Source organism: Herpailurus yagouaroundi, unplaced genomic scaffold (genome assembly GCF_014898765.1).
Source record: "Herpailurus yagouaroundi ecotype Mexico unplaced genomic scaffold, PumYag 182, whole genome shotgun sequence".
Taxonomy (NCBI): domain Eukaryota; kingdom Metazoa; phylum Chordata; class Mammalia; order Carnivora; family Felidae; genus Herpailurus; species Herpailurus yagouaroundi.
In genome coordinates this window covers 38896807-38915224 of record NW_024412413.1, presented here as the reverse complement: position 1 = coordinate 38915224, position 18418 = coordinate 38896807, and the positions used below count along the sequence as shown (strand labels likewise).

At 36.9% G+C, this 18418-nt stretch overlaps 1 protein-coding gene across 1 annotated transcript in view; it reads left to right on the top strand.

Moving 5' to 3' along the window:
- OTOGL (otogelin like) overlaps positions 1-18418 on the top strand; it is a 153372-nt gene that overhangs the window by 21881 nt on the left and 113073 nt on the right. The window contains exons 8-13 of the mRNA XM_040491342.1: positions 3319-3524; positions 9773-9900; positions 10264-10370; positions 15133-15239; positions 15455-15580; positions 17171-17279. Of these exons, the coding sequence (XP_040347276.1) occupies positions 3319-3524; positions 9773-9900; positions 10264-10370; positions 15133-15239; positions 15455-15580; positions 17171-17279 (783 nt within the window). The remainder of the gene's footprint in view (positions 1-3318; positions 3525-9772; positions 9901-10263; positions 10371-15132; positions 15240-15454; positions 15581-17170; positions 17280-18418) is intronic.

The window sequence follows — 18418 nt, the reverse complement described above, 5'->3', positions numbered from 1 at the left end:
TTAAAATAAAACTAAACCTTTGGAAGTCTTTTCCAAATTTGTATGAATGAGGTTTGGATATTAATTGAGACTTTCCATTAGTGTTCTGACAATGATTCAGAGCCAATAAATAACTAGTCTTCTTGGGTAAATCAGAGAGACTCCCAGTTTCGCCTTCCTAGCTGACAAGAAGATCTGAGAGTTTGGGTGAAGGAGCGTTTATTAGTTTGAAGAAAGGCTTTATACTTAATGTAGGAATGCTGTGGAATAGTCTACCTTCCAATCTAAATAATTGTAGAAATACTCAATTTAAAATATTCCTTGGCTGAGTTATGACAGAAAATGTAAATTGTGGGATGGAACAATTCTGTCATATAGAATTCATTACCAAGTGTTTGAACCCTAGGGATTCTTTCCAGCACAATGACCTTACCACCCTATGTACTTTGTTCTCAGTTTAGATTCCTCAAGAGGCAGCAGGTGATAGCATAAAGGGTTTTGGATGAAGCAGCAGGCAGCAGGCACTGACCTTGTCTTTGTCACAGTCAGGTGACCCCAAACAGTCTCTCACCTCCCTCAGGCTTATTTTCTTGATCATTTGGGTTCTGTACTTCTCATTTTCTTAGAAAAGAAGGCTTAGCCATTTGAATGGGAATACAATGTAATTGCATATGTATTTCTTGGAGCTGAATTTATTTATTTATTTTTTTTTAATTTTTTTTTTCAACGTTTATTTATTTTTGGGACAGAGAGAGACAGCGCATGAACGGGGGAGGGGCAGAGAGAGAGGGAGACACAGATTCGGAAACAGGCTCCAGGCTCTGAGCCATCAGCCCAGAGCCCGACGCGGGGCTCGAACTCCCTGACCGCGAGATCGTGACCTGGCTGAAGTCGGACGCTCAACCGACTGCGCCACCCAGGCGCCCCTCTTGGAGCTGAATTTAAATAATTATTTAGGATTCCTTATATGGGATTTGGGGTAACATAATGGACCCTTTAAAAAATTATTGTTTTGTAAAACAAAAACGCCATTCAAGTAGATTTTCGGGAATACTAACTCTTTGTTAAATCTCGAGAAAATATTTCTTTGAGGATTTCCATTTGTATGAGAGATTGCATTTATATGATTTGTATGATGGGAAGAGGATGATTTTCTTATTATTCGACTAAGTTGCTTATAATAATGCTGCATCTGGCCTAGGGCCTAATTCAAAGCAGGTGTTAGGGAAATATTTGTTAAAATCAAATCAAATCAACCCTGTAAGGCTCTGGACTTTGGTTCTTTCACCTGTGAAATGAAGGGTGTTGGTACATGTAAACCCATGAATAATTTTCAGCATTAATTTGTACATTCATTTTCGTTTGCATTGTGAATGTTTCCTGACTAGGTTGCACGGAGTTTTTCTTAATTTTATGGGAGATTATCTAATTTTTACTATTATTCTCCGTCTCTAGTGGCATTCTTTTATGTTATAGACAGCTGGGCAATTACAGTTAGGAATCTTTATTTTTAAAAATTGTATATTTCATCAAATTTTCTGTGAAAGAATCAAATGACAAATGATCAAACCAAAAAATACTCACAACCGAGCCACTCTATCTCCATACATTTAACATCCTATAGCTATGAAATACTTTTATAAAACATGATTCACTTTTTTCAAGTATAGCTTTTATAAACTTGCAAACTTAAACAATATTATTCATACTGACTTTTACTGTGAATTTAATATGAATTTCTCATGCTTATAATTTATATTTTTTTAATGTTTACTTATTTTTGAGAGAAAGAGAGACAGAGCATGAATGGGGGAGGGACAGAGGGAGAGAGGGAGACACAGAATCCAGAGCAGGCTCCAGGCTCTGACCTGTCAGCACAGAGATGGATGCAGGGCTTGAACTCACCAACTGTGACATTATGACCTGAGCCGAAGTCAGAGGCTTAACCAATTGAGCCACCCAGGCGCCCCTCATTCTTATAATTTTTAATAAGAATAGATTAGGGTTGTAGTAAACTAGAGTCTTATTTATTACCCAAAGTAAAGTTTAGTTATTTTCCTATTCTTATACCTAATTCTCCATAAAAAACTATTTGCAAACAGCTCTGTACAAGCTGTTGCAGATATTTTGAATGATTTCTTTAGGGACTGTCACTTTGTTAGCCAGTAGGTTTGGTTTTACGGTTTTTGTTCCATGGGACTTGCTCTTTCTGGGAAGGAACTCTCACCAGTTTGAAGCCTTTGAGAAAAATGTGTGGATATACCTACTAACCTCCTTCCTCACTCATATTACAGGTTATAAGTCTCAACTAGCATGACTATTTTAGTAAAAATGACTTTTTCCTTCCCTTTTTTTTTGAGAGAGAGAGAGTGCAAGTAGGGAGAAGAGCAGGGTTGGGGGGGAGAGAGCGAGAGAGAGAGCGAGAGAGCGAGAGAGAGAGGGAATATCTTAAGCAGGCTCCATGTTCAGTAACGAGCCTGATGCAGGTCTCAGTCTCATGACCCTGGGATCATGACCTGAGCTGAAATCAAGATTTGGATGCTCAATTGACTTGGCCACCCAGGCACCCCTCCTTCCATTTTCTTAATTATTAGCACTTGCTCTTTTCTGTAATATTCGTGGAAGGAGTCCAGTCACCTTTCAAAAGTATTTTAGGTGACTTACTGTGCTTTTAAAGTGTCCATTGCTCAGTTTTCTTCAGTTCTGTCATTTTCCCCACATCCTTTCTATGTGTACATGGTTGTGAAAAGTGAAAAGACTAGCCATTGGATTAGGAGTTTAAATATTCAATGTGACCCTTGTTTAAAGAGGTCTAATTATATCCAATTTAAAATTATGAATATAACCCTTATGCAATACCATATGACAAAGTATTTTATATTCCCAATAATGAACTTTACAGTATTAAATATGTAAATTATAATTGATCACGCCCATAAATTTTTCTTTTGGAAAACAGAGACTTACACCAAGGTGCTGGTTTGGAGATAGAAGCTCTTAGTTCCTTACAGCCAAGTTTAAAAGAAAATTAAACAAAATCAGAACTCAATGTGTTTCCATATTTTCACCATTGTTTGTCCTTACTTCAAAATTGTTGAGCAGCATTTTTAGATTATCTTGAACTCTCTAGTAAAAAATAAATATATTTAAGCTCTCATTGGTTTAAATAAAGTTATTTTACAGATTTATAAAATCACTGATATTTAGCAGAAATGTATTTTCGGTTGGTTGAAAGAAGCATTCAGTTATACGTGTAAAATCTTTATCAGTGTGGAAATAGGTCATCTATAACGGATTCCTCATCATAATGCTTAACTTGTCTTTGTTCTATTTTTCAAGTTTAACATTGCCTGAGACTATTGGGCAGGTTTTCATTGAGAAACTAGCTGACTATATTCTGGTGAAAACCTCCTTTGGTTTTTCATTGGCTTGGGACGGAATATCTGGAATTTACCTCAAACTGTCTCAGGAGCATAAAGGGAAATCATGTGGCTTATGTGGAAACTACAATGACATTCAATCTGATGATTTCATCATTCAGCAAGGTAAGTGGAGTGGAAGAAATGTGGGGTACTTCTGAGGTCTTCTTCCTTCACTGAGCCAGCTATTTGTATACAGAAGGGTGCAACTTGTCCTCCGTTAGGTAAAATTGGTAGCTATCGCTTGTCTGCTCTAGTGATTTTAAGTGAAGCTTGAATAGGAAAATATATATGTGTCATTCTTGAAATCCATAAGGTAGTTTACATTTTTTTCATTTCCTAATAATTTTTAAAAATTTATTTATTTAAATTCACGTTAGTTAACATACAGTGTAGTATTGGTTTCAGAAGCAGAACCTAGTGATTCATCACTCACATATAACACCCAGTGCTCATCTCAACAAGTGCCCTCCTTAATGCCCATCACCCACTTAGCCCACCCCCAGCCCGCCTCCCCTCCAGCAACCCTCAGTTTGTTCTCTGTATTCAAGAGTCTCTTATGGTTTGCTTCCCTCTGTGTTTTTATCTTATTTTTCCTTCCTATCCCCTGTGTTCATCTGTTGTGTTTCTCAAATTCTGCATGCGAGTGAAATCATGTGATATTTGTCTTTCTTCTTAATCCATTCATCAGTCAGTGTACATTTGGGCTCTTTCCATAATTTGGCTATTGTTGATAGCTGTGCTATAAACATTGGGGTGAACATGCTCCTTTGAATCAGCATTTTTGTATCCTTTGGATAAATACCTAGTAAGTACAATTGCTGCATTGTAGGGTAGTTCTATTTTTAATTTTTTGAGGAACCTCTATGCTGTTCTCTAGATGGGCCTCACCAGTTGGCATTCCCACCAACAGTGCAGAGGGGTTCCCCTTCCCCCACATCCTCACCAACATCTGTTGTTTACTGTGTGGCTAATTTTAGCTATTCTGACTGGTGTGAGGTGGTATCTTATTGTGGTTTTGATTTGTATTTCCCTGATAATGAGTGGTGTTGAACATCTTTTCATGTGTCTGTTAGCCATCTGTATGTCTTTTTTGGGAAAGTGTCTGTTTATGTCTTTTGCCTATTTCTTCACTAGATTATTTGATTTTTGACTGTTGAGTTTGATAAATTCTTTATAGATTTTGGATACTAACCCTTTATCTGATGTGTCATTCGCAAATATTTTCTCCCAACCCATCAGTTGCCTTTTAGTTTTGTTGATTGTTTCCTTCTCTGTGCAGAAGCTTTTTATCTTGATGAGGTTGTAATAGTTCATTTGCTTTTGTTTCCCTTGCCTCTGGAGACATGTCTAGTAAGAAATTGCTGGGGCACCTGGGTGGCGCAGTCGGTTAAGCGTCCGACTTCAGCCAGGTCACGATCTCGCAGTCCATGAGTTCGAGCCCCGCGTCGGGCTCTGGGCTGATGGCTCGGAGCCTGGAGCCTGTTTCCGATTCTGTGTCTCCCTCTCTCTCTGCCCCTCCCCCGTTCATGCTCTGTCTCTCTCTGTCCCAAAAATAAAAAAAAAAAAATTAAAAAAAAAAAAAAAAAAAGAAATTGCTGTGGCTGAGGTCAAAGAGGTTGTTGCCTGTTTTCTCCTCTGGGATTTTGATGGTTTCCTGTCTTACATTTAGGTCTTTCATCCATTTTGAGTTGATTTTTGTGTATGGTGTGAGAAAGTGGTCCAGTTTCACTCTTCTGCATGTGGCTGTCCAGTTTTCCCAGCACCATTTGCTGAAGAGAATTTTTTCCATTGGCTATTCTTTCCTGCTTTGTTGATGATTAGTTGGCCAGACTTTTATGGGTCCATTTCTGGGTTCTCTATTCTGTTCCATTTATCCATGTGTCTGTTTTTGTGTCAGTATCATACTGTCTTGGTGATTATAGCTTGAAGTCTGGAATTGTAATGCCTCCATAAATTAGTTAATTTGCTAAATTAAGATAGAAGTCTAAGTCATGTAACAAATATTAATTGGGTATTTACTTTGTGTCAAGCACTGTTACAGGAGCTTGGGATGCATCAGTGAAGAAAACAAAGACTCCTCCTTTCTCTGGGTTTATATTTTAGTAATGCAAACCCATTTGAGACAAACTTACTTACTTTTAGACAAAAGATATTTTGCATCAAGTCTTCATAGAAATTAATTCATTGACTACCAGATAATAATTAAAAAAATAATAATGTGGGGGCGCCTGGGTGGCTCAGTCAGTTGAGCCTCCGACTTCGGCTCAGGTCACGATCTCACGGTCCGTGAGTTCTAGCCCCGCGTCAGGCTCTGGGCTGATGGCTCAGAGCCTGGAGCCTGCTTCCGATTCTGTGTCTCCCTCTCTCTCTGCCCCTCCCCCGTTCATGCTCTGTCTCTCTCTCTGTCTCAAAAATAAATAAATGTTAAAAAAAATTAAAAAAAATAATGTGAATAGAGTTTATAAAAGTTGAATAAAAACTTGGAAAAATTTTTTTATCATGTATGATGATGTACATATCTTTATTTATTCTAAGTCATGAAACTAATTTCAGTGAGCCATTAAAAATGGGGGCTGTTTTGTCAGCAATAACAATAATATTCCTTGATACTATTTACAATAACAGTTAATAGGAGCATGTAGCTATATTATTTCCAACCCTTACACCATCCTATAAGACTGTTGGTATTTTCTTAACTTTACAATGAGGGCACAAGGTGATGTGCCCAATGTAACACAGCTGGTAAATGATATTGTCAGTGTTGGTTTACAGATCTGACTGGCTTCCAACCCCATGCTTAGATAAATGTTTGAGAAATTGACTTTTAATCTATAAAAGTGCTATGTATATCATACTTTTTTTGTTTTATAATAAAATTCATAAAGAAGTTTCACCCATATGTTGTGTTTTAAGAGACAGTGAAAGTCCTGCTTAGAGTGTGAGTTCTGGAGTCAGACTGTGGAATTCAAGTTCTGCTTTGTCACATATTAAATCATCTCAGTTTAATGATACAATGATAGCATTAGAGTTACAAGGATTAAATGAGATAATCCATGCAAAATATTTAATGCAGTGGCTGCCACATAGTTAACGCCGAATACATTTTAGCAAATTTACAATCATCTCCAAGTGTTCTCAGTAAGCCTAGAATGGAGCTAACAGGAAAGTGCTTGATTAACACTGCTTTAAGAGGCCCTTGCTAAAATGCAGACATTTTACCCAAGATGGATAATGCATCACTGGGGCTAGTTTACTAATTTACTAGGGTTCCATAGCGTCAGTTTCCTCATGTGTAAAGATAATAATAATGACCCCAAGAACTTCTTAGCCTGTGAGGATCAAATGAGAAAACGTAAGTGAAAGTGTTCAAAAGTCTGCGAGCACCATATACACATGTACAGTGTTGAGATCATCTTGACATGCGATTTTGCATCCCGTTGGATACATAGAATGAGAGGATTCACAGACTTGGCATCTTGAGACTATATTAGGAAGTAGGGTTTTGGACTCAGGCCACACCAGTCGGATGGCCATTGTTGATTTCTTTGTCTTCTGTATCAAAGCTTCATGAAGAAAATAATATTCAATTCAGTTCTCAGTGTTAGAGAAGACAGCTATGGGCAACTTCTCCTGGGACATCTGAGGAACTGGTATAGAGGTGAGGATAGAAAATAGCATCTGCTCTTGCTAGAGGCAGAGAGACTCCAGTTAGGACCTTACTTAAGGGTCAGACAGACTTTGATAACCTGGAACATAAAGTGGTTGCTCTCAGTGAGATACCTGGGGCAGCCTGAACCAAAGTGTTCACAGATGATAGCGGGGAGAAGGCTGACAGAAGGCAATTGAACTGAATTATGGCTGAATTGACAGAAGGCAGAAGGACCCTGGAAAGTATGTAGGAAGAGCCTAAAGAGAGATTTCAGCTTTTTTGTACAAAGTTTTATTTGGTGCCCAGTGTAAAGTGTAGTATTAAAAAAACTAACACCAGTAATTGATAAGGATGTGACTAGCACCTGCCCTCTGATTTTCTCCCATTCTGTAATAATGCAAGAAAATGTCTACAGATAAGCTATATTACGTTTAGCTTTAACATGCCTAGTATTTTTTTTGAAACTCAGCCTGTCCTTTGCTGATTAGATAAATCTTTAGAGGCACTGTGGTGGTTTGATTGAATGCCATCGAATGCATAGTTTCTTAACAGTGATTAAAATTGTATTTTCCCCTACAGTCCTACTCATTCTTCATGGATGACTTCACAAAGAAATGAGGCTTTTCAGAATTTCTGTGGATATAGAAATATTTTAATTGATTGTCTAGTTGAGATTCTGTTTCCATAATTCATGTTTATAGGCAGCTACACATCAAAATAGAAGCCTTGGTTTACTCTTGTTTTTCCCAACATAGTAATTAATAATCCTCATTTTCTCTCTTAGAAAGTGTTCCAATACAGACAAGAGATTATTTGTGGCATATTTTGCATGAAACATTTTAAATTTAGTTTTGGAGGCCTCCAGCAAACCAATTGATATGGATTTAAGGTCTCATAATAACCAACTTTCGTGACTCTTCTATTAATGTAATGTCATAAAAATAGCTAAATATGTGGTTATAAGCTGTATTAAAGTGAACTCTAAGGGACTGTCCAGGTTATCTAGTTACATTAAAATTTGTGCATAGATATTAAAATCAGTGGGCCTTTAGCTAGTATTTTTGGCCCTGCAGATTTTTCAAAAATGATGATGCTTTGAAATGAAATGTGACTATAAAGTTACTTAAAAGTAACATCAGTTTTTCCTGCTTAAAAAACAAAAAGTATATTAGATCAGGCCCAGGCTTGGTTCAGTGTTTAACATTTTCAACAGTATCAGAGATAATGAGGTAGGCCAGACAAACTTGAAATAATAACTAATAATGTATTTAAATTTTGCAACCCCCCTTTTATTTATTCATTCACTTATTTGGCAAATGTATTTAGAGCACCTACTACATGCCAGATGCTAAACAAAGGGGAAGCTTTGACACACTGTTGCCCTCCATGTAGAAGAAGACAAAATAAATAGAGACAAGTTAAAATATAAATTTTTGGGAGCAATAGCAGCTATGAAAACAAGAAGTTGTAAATGGAGATTAAGAGCAATAGAACAGGGGTGCCTGGGTGGCGCAGTCGGTTAAGCGACCGACTTCAGCCAGGTCACGATCTCGCGGTCCGTGAGTTCGAGCCCCGCGTCAGGCTCTGGGCTGATGGCTCAGAGCCTGGAGCCTGTTTCCGATTCTGTGTCTCCCTCTCTCTCTGCCCCTCCCCCGTTCATGCTCTGTCTCTCTCTGTCCCAAAAATAAATAAATGTTGAAAAAAAAAATGTAAAAAAGAAAAAAAAAAAGAGCAATAGAACAGTGTGTGTTCAGTGGTAATCCAGATCATGTGACAGAGAAGGCGTCTCTGAGGAGGTCTGTATTAAACAGACACCTAAATAAAGTAAGGGAGAGAGCAGAGGGAAGATTGGAGAGAATTTTGAAGAATGGGGAGCAAAAGCAAGAGCAAAGTGGGAACGAGCTTAAAAGGAGAACAGTGTGAGGCCAGTGTGACTGGGGTAGATTGAGCAGGAATAAGAGAGAAGGGGACAAGAGGAGTGTGTGGGGGGTGGGGTTGGTGTAGGAGGAGAGGAATCAGGGGAGCACGGGGGCCAGATCATAAAAGTCTTCCAGGCCACAGCAAAGTTTAGGATTTTATTCTAAGAGAATGAAGCATTCTTGTAGATGAACTCCCACAATAACCTGAACCCTTTGTGGTAGCAAGCAGACATGTTCCTCTCTTGAAGATGCTGAGAGAGAGAGAGAGAGAGAGAGAGAGAGAGAGGTCAAATATGTGGCTTGAGATTTCTTACTCTAGTGGTGCAGAAGCTCATCATCAGTGGTAGACAGTGTAAGTCTAAGTGGTGAGGAACCTAAAGTTCCCATCCGACAGCTGTCTTAGAGCTTCGAGATGTTACCGTGTTTGGTTCTGCTAAGCCTTTGAGATTTTAGTTTCATTCTTTGTCTGAACGTGGAGCAGGATTAAGATAAACACTTTCAGTCCCTCCTCTTGTTGCTCAAATGATGTTCGCTTTTGCTCTTCAATGTTATTCACTTTTATTTGGTACTTATGCTTTGTTCAATGTATTGTTATTACGCTAAAGTGATACTACCCCAGCATTACGCAGAGGCAAGATTCAGGAGCTTAAAGTAATGTTATCGTCTAATATCATTGGCAATCATTGGTAATGATAAAGTGGCTGAGTTTAACTTTCTGACCAGGAAGTTTATGTTGATGAACTGTGTTTGTGTAAAGTGATGTATCACACATATTTTTGTGTGTCTGTGTTTGTGTGAAATAGAGGACTATATGGAAGACATTGCTATGTTTGCAAATAGTTGGTTGGTGCAAATTCCAGATGACACGAAATGTGTACCCACACCCTCAGATTTTCCAAATCCATGCTCCACTGGAATGCCAGCATTTGAGGTAAATGTGATGTGAAGAGTTTGGGCACATTGGATATAATTCACACATATTGTATTTGTATATTGAATATTAAGCATTTTTTGGTACAGATGCTACATACTTAAACACGGTTAAATTGAGGGAATGTAAGTGCAACAGGAACAACTTAAAGACATTTCAGAAAAAGTAATGTAACGAGTTTCATGGGAGCAGTACTCATGGTGCAAATATGTAGTTAGAAAAATGTTGGTTAAAACTTATGAGCGTAATTGCCTTCTGTTTCCTGGTAATAACAGAGACACCTGCAAGTAGATCAGTAGAAAAAACGTGAGTGCCCACGTATCCTTAAACATGTGCTGACGACTGCCATCTTTTTCTGCACAGGCAATCTTCTTCAAGTGTCAGATATTGTTGCAGTTTCCTTTCTTGAGCTGCCATGAATATATTGATCCATATTTGTATATTGCCAGCTGTGTTAATGATCTTTGCAAGTAAGTGAAATAATTAGTATTTGTAATTAAAATTTCTTTATCCAGAAAGAAAAGCAAAAACCACTTCTGTAACTTAGATGTCTCAGCAGTTCACAAAACATCATGGAAATGTAAAACATAAACTGGCCTAACGTCTATTAAAAGCTTGCTGGATAATACATGCAATCTAAATGGTTTATATAAGCAGCATAAAAAGAAGCATTTCTTTTTTTTTTTTTTAATTTTTTTTTCAACGTTTATTTATTTATTTGGGACAGAGAGAGACAGAGCATGAACGGGGGAGGGGCAGAGAGAGAGGGAGACACAGAATCGGAAACAGGCTCCAGGCTTTGAGCCATCAGCCCAGAGCCTGACGCGGCGCTCGAACTCACAGACCGCGAGATCGTGACCTGGCTGAAGTCGGACGCCTAACCGACTGCGCCACCCAGGCGCCCCAAAAAGGATCATTTCTTAAAGGTTGTTTGTTCCACTGATCGCTTTTAGAGTTTAGAGATTCCAACAGAGTCTTTCAAAATAATGTTTTGAAATGCACAAAATCAAACACACAAAATTACAAAGGAAACTGTATTGAAATGGAGTTATCAAAATAGTAAAAGAAATGAATTTATGATATATGTTTTTACATGCATTTCAAGTCTAACTATAACTACCATTTACATGGTCTCAGTAAATATTTTGAGATATCTGCAACAATTATAATTAGAAATGAAAACATTAAAAAGTGAAGTATGAGATATATTGTTGACAAAGTCACAGATATTGCTATGGACATTGTGATGTGTTGTCTATATGAGTAATTGATGCCAAATTTCAGTTAGAGGTTAGTGACAGTACACATGTAATCTTGACCCCATCCAAGGTCACCCGACTCTTACATTTTCTCCCAGGTTAAGAATACCTAGACTAGATGGTTGCCTAGGGAACAAATTTGGTGAGACCCATCATAATATATTCCTCAATGTAGAGCCCACTCTAAATTATCTATTATTGTAGTCTTTTCTACTATTGTTTTTCAAAAATTTACCAAGAGTATTTGATTTTGAATGTTCATCTTGAATGTTGAAGAATATCTCAAGATATTTTAATAAATTTGTATTTTTTGAAGAATCTCAAGATGTGTAAATGATACACGGGAACTTGTAAAAGACTAGACTAATTTTTGATTGAGTAAAACCACTTACACCTCATCTTGTAGCCTGTAGCTTGTTGAAGCTTAAGTTTAGCAAAGGTGAGAACAAAGAGGGAAAGTTGAAGTAGTATGAAATTATCTTATTTACAACTACTCTACTTTAAATAAATGGAGATTACTATAAAATAATGAATATAATGATATTTTTCAGTTGTGAAACTTATTTGGGATGCCTGTTAATTTTGAGTGGAATACAGTTTTATCTTTATTTAGATGTATAGTCTCTAAATTTTAGGGATTTATGAACTACTGCAAGAGTTTTGAAAGAGTTCCCTCTCTGCCTAAATATTGGGGACCGACCTAACTTAATATTTGACCACATTCTGTTCCCTATTCGGTTTTATTTTTTATTTAAGTGCTATGTTGTTATATCTCTATTCTTTTTCTCAGTCTCTTTTTTGTGGATCTTATCGGTGGTCCATGGTTTTAATCTCACTGTGTATATGGAATTAAAAATTGTGTTTATTCCACCATGATTCATTCTTTGGCTATTCTCCAGTAGTCTTTTCACTTGCCATTGGCATTATCATCTTTAGCATCCACTTCTCAGGTCGACTGAGATGAAATATTTTGGCAGATCTAGGAAAGTCATTTTCCCTTTACTAGGTAGGATATTGTTTGGTTGCTTCAGTTGCCAAAGTATCAGTGGCATAAATTAAATTGAAACATAGTTTTCCCATATAAAGGTCCAAGTTGGTAAGCGATTCTGGGATCATACCATATGTCCACACCATGAATTTTCCAGTGACACAGCGATGCTATTGTTATGTCATCCCACAAGGCCTAGGGTGTTGTCCTCAATTTCACTGCCAGAACTGGCTTACCACTCCCACGTCTATAGTTTAGCACTTAGGAAGGGAGAAAATGAAGTAGAGGGCTGTTGGCAGCTTTTTAAAGAAAGTTCTGGAAGTTTCATGTATACTTTTAACCCTTTGGTCAGAACTTAGAAACATAGCCATGTACAGATGGCCATGTACATAGCCATGTACAGATGCAAAGACAGATGGGAAATATTGTCCTTGGCTGGGCAGCCATATGCTTCGCAAAAACTGGAGGGTTCTAATAATGAAGAGAAGCAGGCTCTGGAGACAAAAAGAAAAAAAAAAACCAACAAAAAAACCCAAAAATACAATCTCTGTTATACTCACTTCATCTGAAATTTCATCATTGAGGATTTAACATTTTTGTCTTTTGAAATTTTGATATCTGTAGGCTTTAAGTTTTGAAATCCAACTGCTTTCTCCAGGGAAATAAAAATAGCAGGATAGAGAAATGCCTTTTACTGTTGAAATCAACTGATATCACCAGTGATATGTTTGAGGTGAAGAGGCCAAGTTTGGGGACAGAGCAGTCATGTAATACCAAAAGAAGGGCATTATAAATCAAGTAAGTGGGCCTTGATCAAATGGTAGTGAGAAGCTACCAGTTAGCCTTTTACTTGTCTCAATACTTCACTGAGGTCTAGACCTACCTACATCCTTTCTTTGCTGAAGGAGAGTCTCTTCATTTCTTACCGTAGGGGATGGCACCACAAAGATCCTATACAAGAAGAACATTGGGAATCTGCTGAACACAAATTCATTTCCTGCTTGCATTATGATAGTATATTGAATTCAATTCAACAAACTTTGCTTAGCATCAATTCTGAGCTGAGCATTGTGCCACATCTTGGAGAAACAGAAACCATTTAGACATGGACCCTGTCCTAGGAACTCACATTCTAGTGGGGCAGAAACAGGCCTCCAGCAATGACACATGCTCTAAATGTGAAGGGCAGTAGATGTGGAGAGGTTTGCTGAGTTTATCAGGGAGTGCCTTCCACAGTTCCACAAAGGAGATGCCATCTGAACTTATGCCCTCCTCTTTCTGCTTTTTGGAATGCTAAACCTAGAAGCAAGGGAATGCTTTTAACTTTGTCATGCCAAAGTCAATTGATTTGAAAACAATTATTATTTAATGCTCATTTTCCTTATGAAAGTTAATACCCAAAATGGAGCAAATAAGCTCATTTTCCTCTCATCACACTGGAATAATAATTTTTTTCTTGCCCAATTGTGAATTTTCGTGTGATGCCATATATAATGGGCATGGCATGGATCCTAGAGTTAACACAGGTACTTAATAAATGGTAGCTATTTTAATAATAGTTGCATTGGGTTGGGAAACCAATATTCAATTACTTTCTTACTTTTCAAAGCATCTATTAATTGTAGGAAACAATGCACATATTTTAATGTAAATCAGAAACTTATTATCTTTACAGGAATTCAACAATTTTAGCTTACCCTGTTTTTCAGAGAATTTTCTTGTTTGGCGGTTTAGAATATTTTCTGAGCTTTTGAAGTTTATATGCTCAGTCTCCTTTTCCTTCTAAAGCTCAATTAATTGGACTAGATAAGCTGCATGACTCCAATTACAGTAGCACAGGATAAGTGCAATTTGAGACAGGTGGCTTCTACAATAGAGATACTGAAAATGCTAAGGTACAAAATACAACATTCTTAAGGTCATTATCTTGTAAGATGTGTAACTATTTAATCTTAAGCTTGACTTGGATTGAAAAACAAGTCCACTACCTTATTATAAACCTTGCTTATTTTATAGGTGCTGGGTTAATCTGTTTGGGGAATTGGCAGACTTCTGATATTTGTCTGGGGAGCTTCCAGGGTTATTATAAGAAAACAGTGAGAGATTATTTACTCTTGGCAATATTATAAAAGTAACTAGCCTTAGTAATTCAAACTTGAAAGAATTGAAAATCTTTTATATCTTAAGTTAAATGCTATTTATTCAATCTTTCAAAAGTGCTGCAGTTTTATTAGTATTGGTTTTATTGCAGCATGTGGACTATGAAGAGCATGGTATCTTAGAAATAATTTTCATATTTGATGCTTTTGTTGTGATAGAATTTTATCTATGGTAATGGGATTTATGGATGTAAATTTATAAATTTATGTTTATTAATAAATATTTAATATTTATTTCCCAAAAGGGCTGGGATGTTTTGTGTGGGAGCAAAGCAATACATACAAAAAGATTCTGGGCAGAATGTCATAATTAAAATAGAAAATTTGGGGGGCACCTGGGTGGCTCATTCGGTTAAGCGTCCAGCTTCGGTTCAGGTCATGATGTTGTGGTTTGTGGGTTCAAGCCTCGCAATAGGCTCTGTGCTGACAGTTCAGGGCCTGGAGCCTGCTTTGGATTCTGTGTCTCTCTTTGCCTCTCCCCTGCTCACACTGTCTCTGTCTCTGTCTTTCTATCAAAAATAAATAAAAACATAAAAAATTGTTTTAATAGAAATTTTTTCCAGTACAGGTACTCTTTTGAACCAAAAGCAAAGTGGCCAAATTATTGAAATAGTTTGATGAAGACAATTTACTCAGGCCCTGTGAGCTGTGATCTCATGCTTATATGTTTTCTGCCCAATCGTACATGGTATGTGCATGCTGACATCAGTTCATACTAGAATATTCACCACGCACGCAACATTTCTAGAGATCGGGAGCTCAAAGCTGTGGTTTCTGCCAATATTTCCTGTGTGACTGTGGATGGCTCTGTCTTTTCATTTTCCAGAACTGATGATGATGAAACCTATTGTCGTGCAGCCACCGAGTATGCGAGAGCCTGTTCCCACGCTGGCTACCCGATTCAAGACTGGAGAGATGACTTTCCAGCATGTAGTATGTTTTCTTATTTTCTAAACCCTGTGTATTTGTGTTAATTTCCAGTTTGTCCTAGTACTCAAAACTTCCCCTAGGACTCAAAACTACTGATTTGCAAGGATTTGTCATTGACCCAATAACAGTGGTAAACTGCATAATTTTCCAAACACTATTTTTTTTTGAAAGAGAGGTGAGTAAATTTGACTTATAGCTCCCCTGTTTGCCCATTTTAGCTGATAAATGTGATGACAGTTTCGTCCATCGGGATTGTATCAGTTGTTGCCCACCAACCTGCACATTTGAGAAACAGTGTCTTGGGAGCAATCTCCATTGTCTTGATGGATGTTACTGCGCAGATGGTAAGCACTTCATGAGAGAAATGGTGTCTGTACTCATGGAAACTAGTATCCAGTGATTGAAGAATCATATCATAATGTCCTCTCTCAGGACATAGGGCTGTTGCAATTTTCCACCCTGGTAGGATTTGATCCTTGAAGTGATTAGGAAGAGTGGCAGCTTTTCTGCTATGTAAATTTCCCAGGAAATTTGGAATCTGGAGTCCTGAAGTTAACCATGGCAAATCTTTTGTTCTCTTGGATATTTAAGGATATTTAATACTGTGCATATTTTCATGTTTTGAAGGTGAAAGCAAGTTAAAAAAAGCCTTCATATGTTGGCAGTATAGGATTTTAGTCCTGACGTAGTTTTAATATGTGAAATTAGAAGTAACATAGCAAGTGATACAGGTGAGATTTAAAATTAGGAATGAGGAAGGGAAGGAAAAATAAGATAAAAACAGAGAGAGAGGCAAACCCTAAGAGACTGTTAAAAACATAAAAAACTGAGGGTTGCTGGAGGGGTGTTTGTTGGTTGTATGGGCTAAATGGGTGATAAGCATTAAGGAGGGCACTCATTGGGATGAACACTGGGTGTTATATGCAAATGATGAGTCACTAAATTCTACTCCTGAAACCATTATTACACTATATGTTAACTAACTTGGATTTAAATTTTAAATAATTTTAAAAATTAAAATACAGAAAATAAGCAAATTTGGAATGACTGCTATACTGATAGGTCTTTACAAAGAACACTGAGGATTTACTCAAACCCCTTCATTTTTACAGATTAAAAAAAATAGAATCCTGGAAATGTTAAGTGTTTTTCCTCACCTGATATGAGTGAGGACTACTTGGAATCAGATTTGTTAACCTCAGTCTGTTGGTCTGTCAGTGCCATTCAAAGTAGAATCTTTACATCAGTGCCAGGCCTGAACCATTTGTTACCAGTCAATGATGCAATAAGGAATTTGAACCAGAATAAAAATCCATGTGCCAAAATATAAGTCAATGCTTCCTTATCTAGGAATTCTTACTCCAAAAAAAGGTCAGCTGAATGAAACACGTGCTTGGTAACACGGTTGATTTATGTTAAGGCTCAACAAGATTTACTGAGAGAGGTAGCAAATGCTGTTCCAATTCACTGGCCCTTTGAGTAGCACTACCTCGATATTTATTACCTGTGTGACAATAGTGTAAATCTCTCACTTTGAGATGAACAGAAATTAAACCAAGAATATATGTTCTCTCTCTCCTTCTCTCTCTTCTTCCCTCAAAAGCAAGGAAATACTGTCTAGTTGCCTTTATTCAGTGTAGTGAAACTTGAGTTTTTGATGGCAAGTCATGAGATAAGAAAATTTAAAATTACTGAAATGGATCCCTATTTTAAATTTAATTTAATTTAATTTTTTTCTGAAATAGACCCTTATAAGATAGCTACTGATTGAGATAGAACCAGGTTGTCAGTAACCTCTTTAAAAGTAAAAAGAATTATATTTTCAGCACCTAGTGTGAGCGGGCGTTCGATAAAAGTTGGTTGAGTTATTATAGTCAAACAACACATTCTTTGTTATTTCTTTTGAGAATTTGATACATATTTTTCTTAAATAGGCCTCATAATGGAAAATGGGACTTGCATCTCCTTGGAAAATTGCCCGTGTAGTTTTCATGGATTAGCTTACTCAGTTGGTTCAAAAATTGAACAAGAATGTACTGAATGGTATGTTATTAATATACAGCCAATTATTTCTGGGTACCTGATTAGTTGACAACTTCACCATGACATATGTCTAAAGGAATGTACTTATTACTTATTTTCTTCCAAAAATTCCAAGACACAGTTTGCATCTTATTTAAAGGCTGGATGGGAGTAGGGCAGGGGGCTATACATAGTTTCATATTTTAAATATGAAAGCAAGTTCAGAAAAAAAAGCTAGAAAAATATAGAAAATTTATAATTTCTTTTATGATGTAATTCTCACTTCCCTTGATAATTCCATAAAATCAGAAACCTATGTAATGAGTCTGTTGCATTTTCTTGTTATTTGTAACCAGTAATCTGCATATATTTTTACCATTAGAACATAATGGTAATCCTGGTCTTCTCTACTGAGTACTTTAAAAAGTGACTCTCCAGATTGCCAATACATGGCCATCATTAGAGACATTTAGAATTTCTTTTTACATTAGCAGCTAAAACTATTTTAGGTAAGCATGAAGTCCCTCCAGGGAAGTCTTATAAAGAACAGGTGTAAATGTCAGCAGGCCCTTGTCTCTTTGCTGTCAGTGTGATATAACTGGCATGCAGGTAGATAAGCAACCACATTCTTAAATAATGATTTAAGCTTCTCCTCTTTAGAGACTCTGCTTCTATCCTTCTATCCTGCTTCCATCCTAAAAGTCTTTTTGATGGCAGAAGGCAGAATTTATCTTACATAAGAGGACATCTTTTCTCTCTCATTAATGTCTGATGATCCTTAAAAGAAACTTTCTTGTTTTGCAGTAGATGAAATAACTTTATTAACTCTTTATGTATATTTCCCTCCTAATATAGGTAAATACTTTTTTGTGCGTGACTTTTTTTTTATTTAGTTTAAGCAATGAGAAAAGGACATAAAACAAAAGCTCTCTGTTTGCATAGTACTTTCATAACTGGCTATTCTGTATTCCCTTTGTGTCATCTTTAGTGATTTTTAAGTATGACACACAATAAATAATAATTTAGGTGCTGCCCAGCCCAAGTTTATCAGTTAATTGAACTTTTGCAGTATATTTTTCAAGTCAGATTATTCTGAACCTATAAACATGATATGTATTGGTACATTAATCAATACATTGATGCAAACATTAATACAGTTT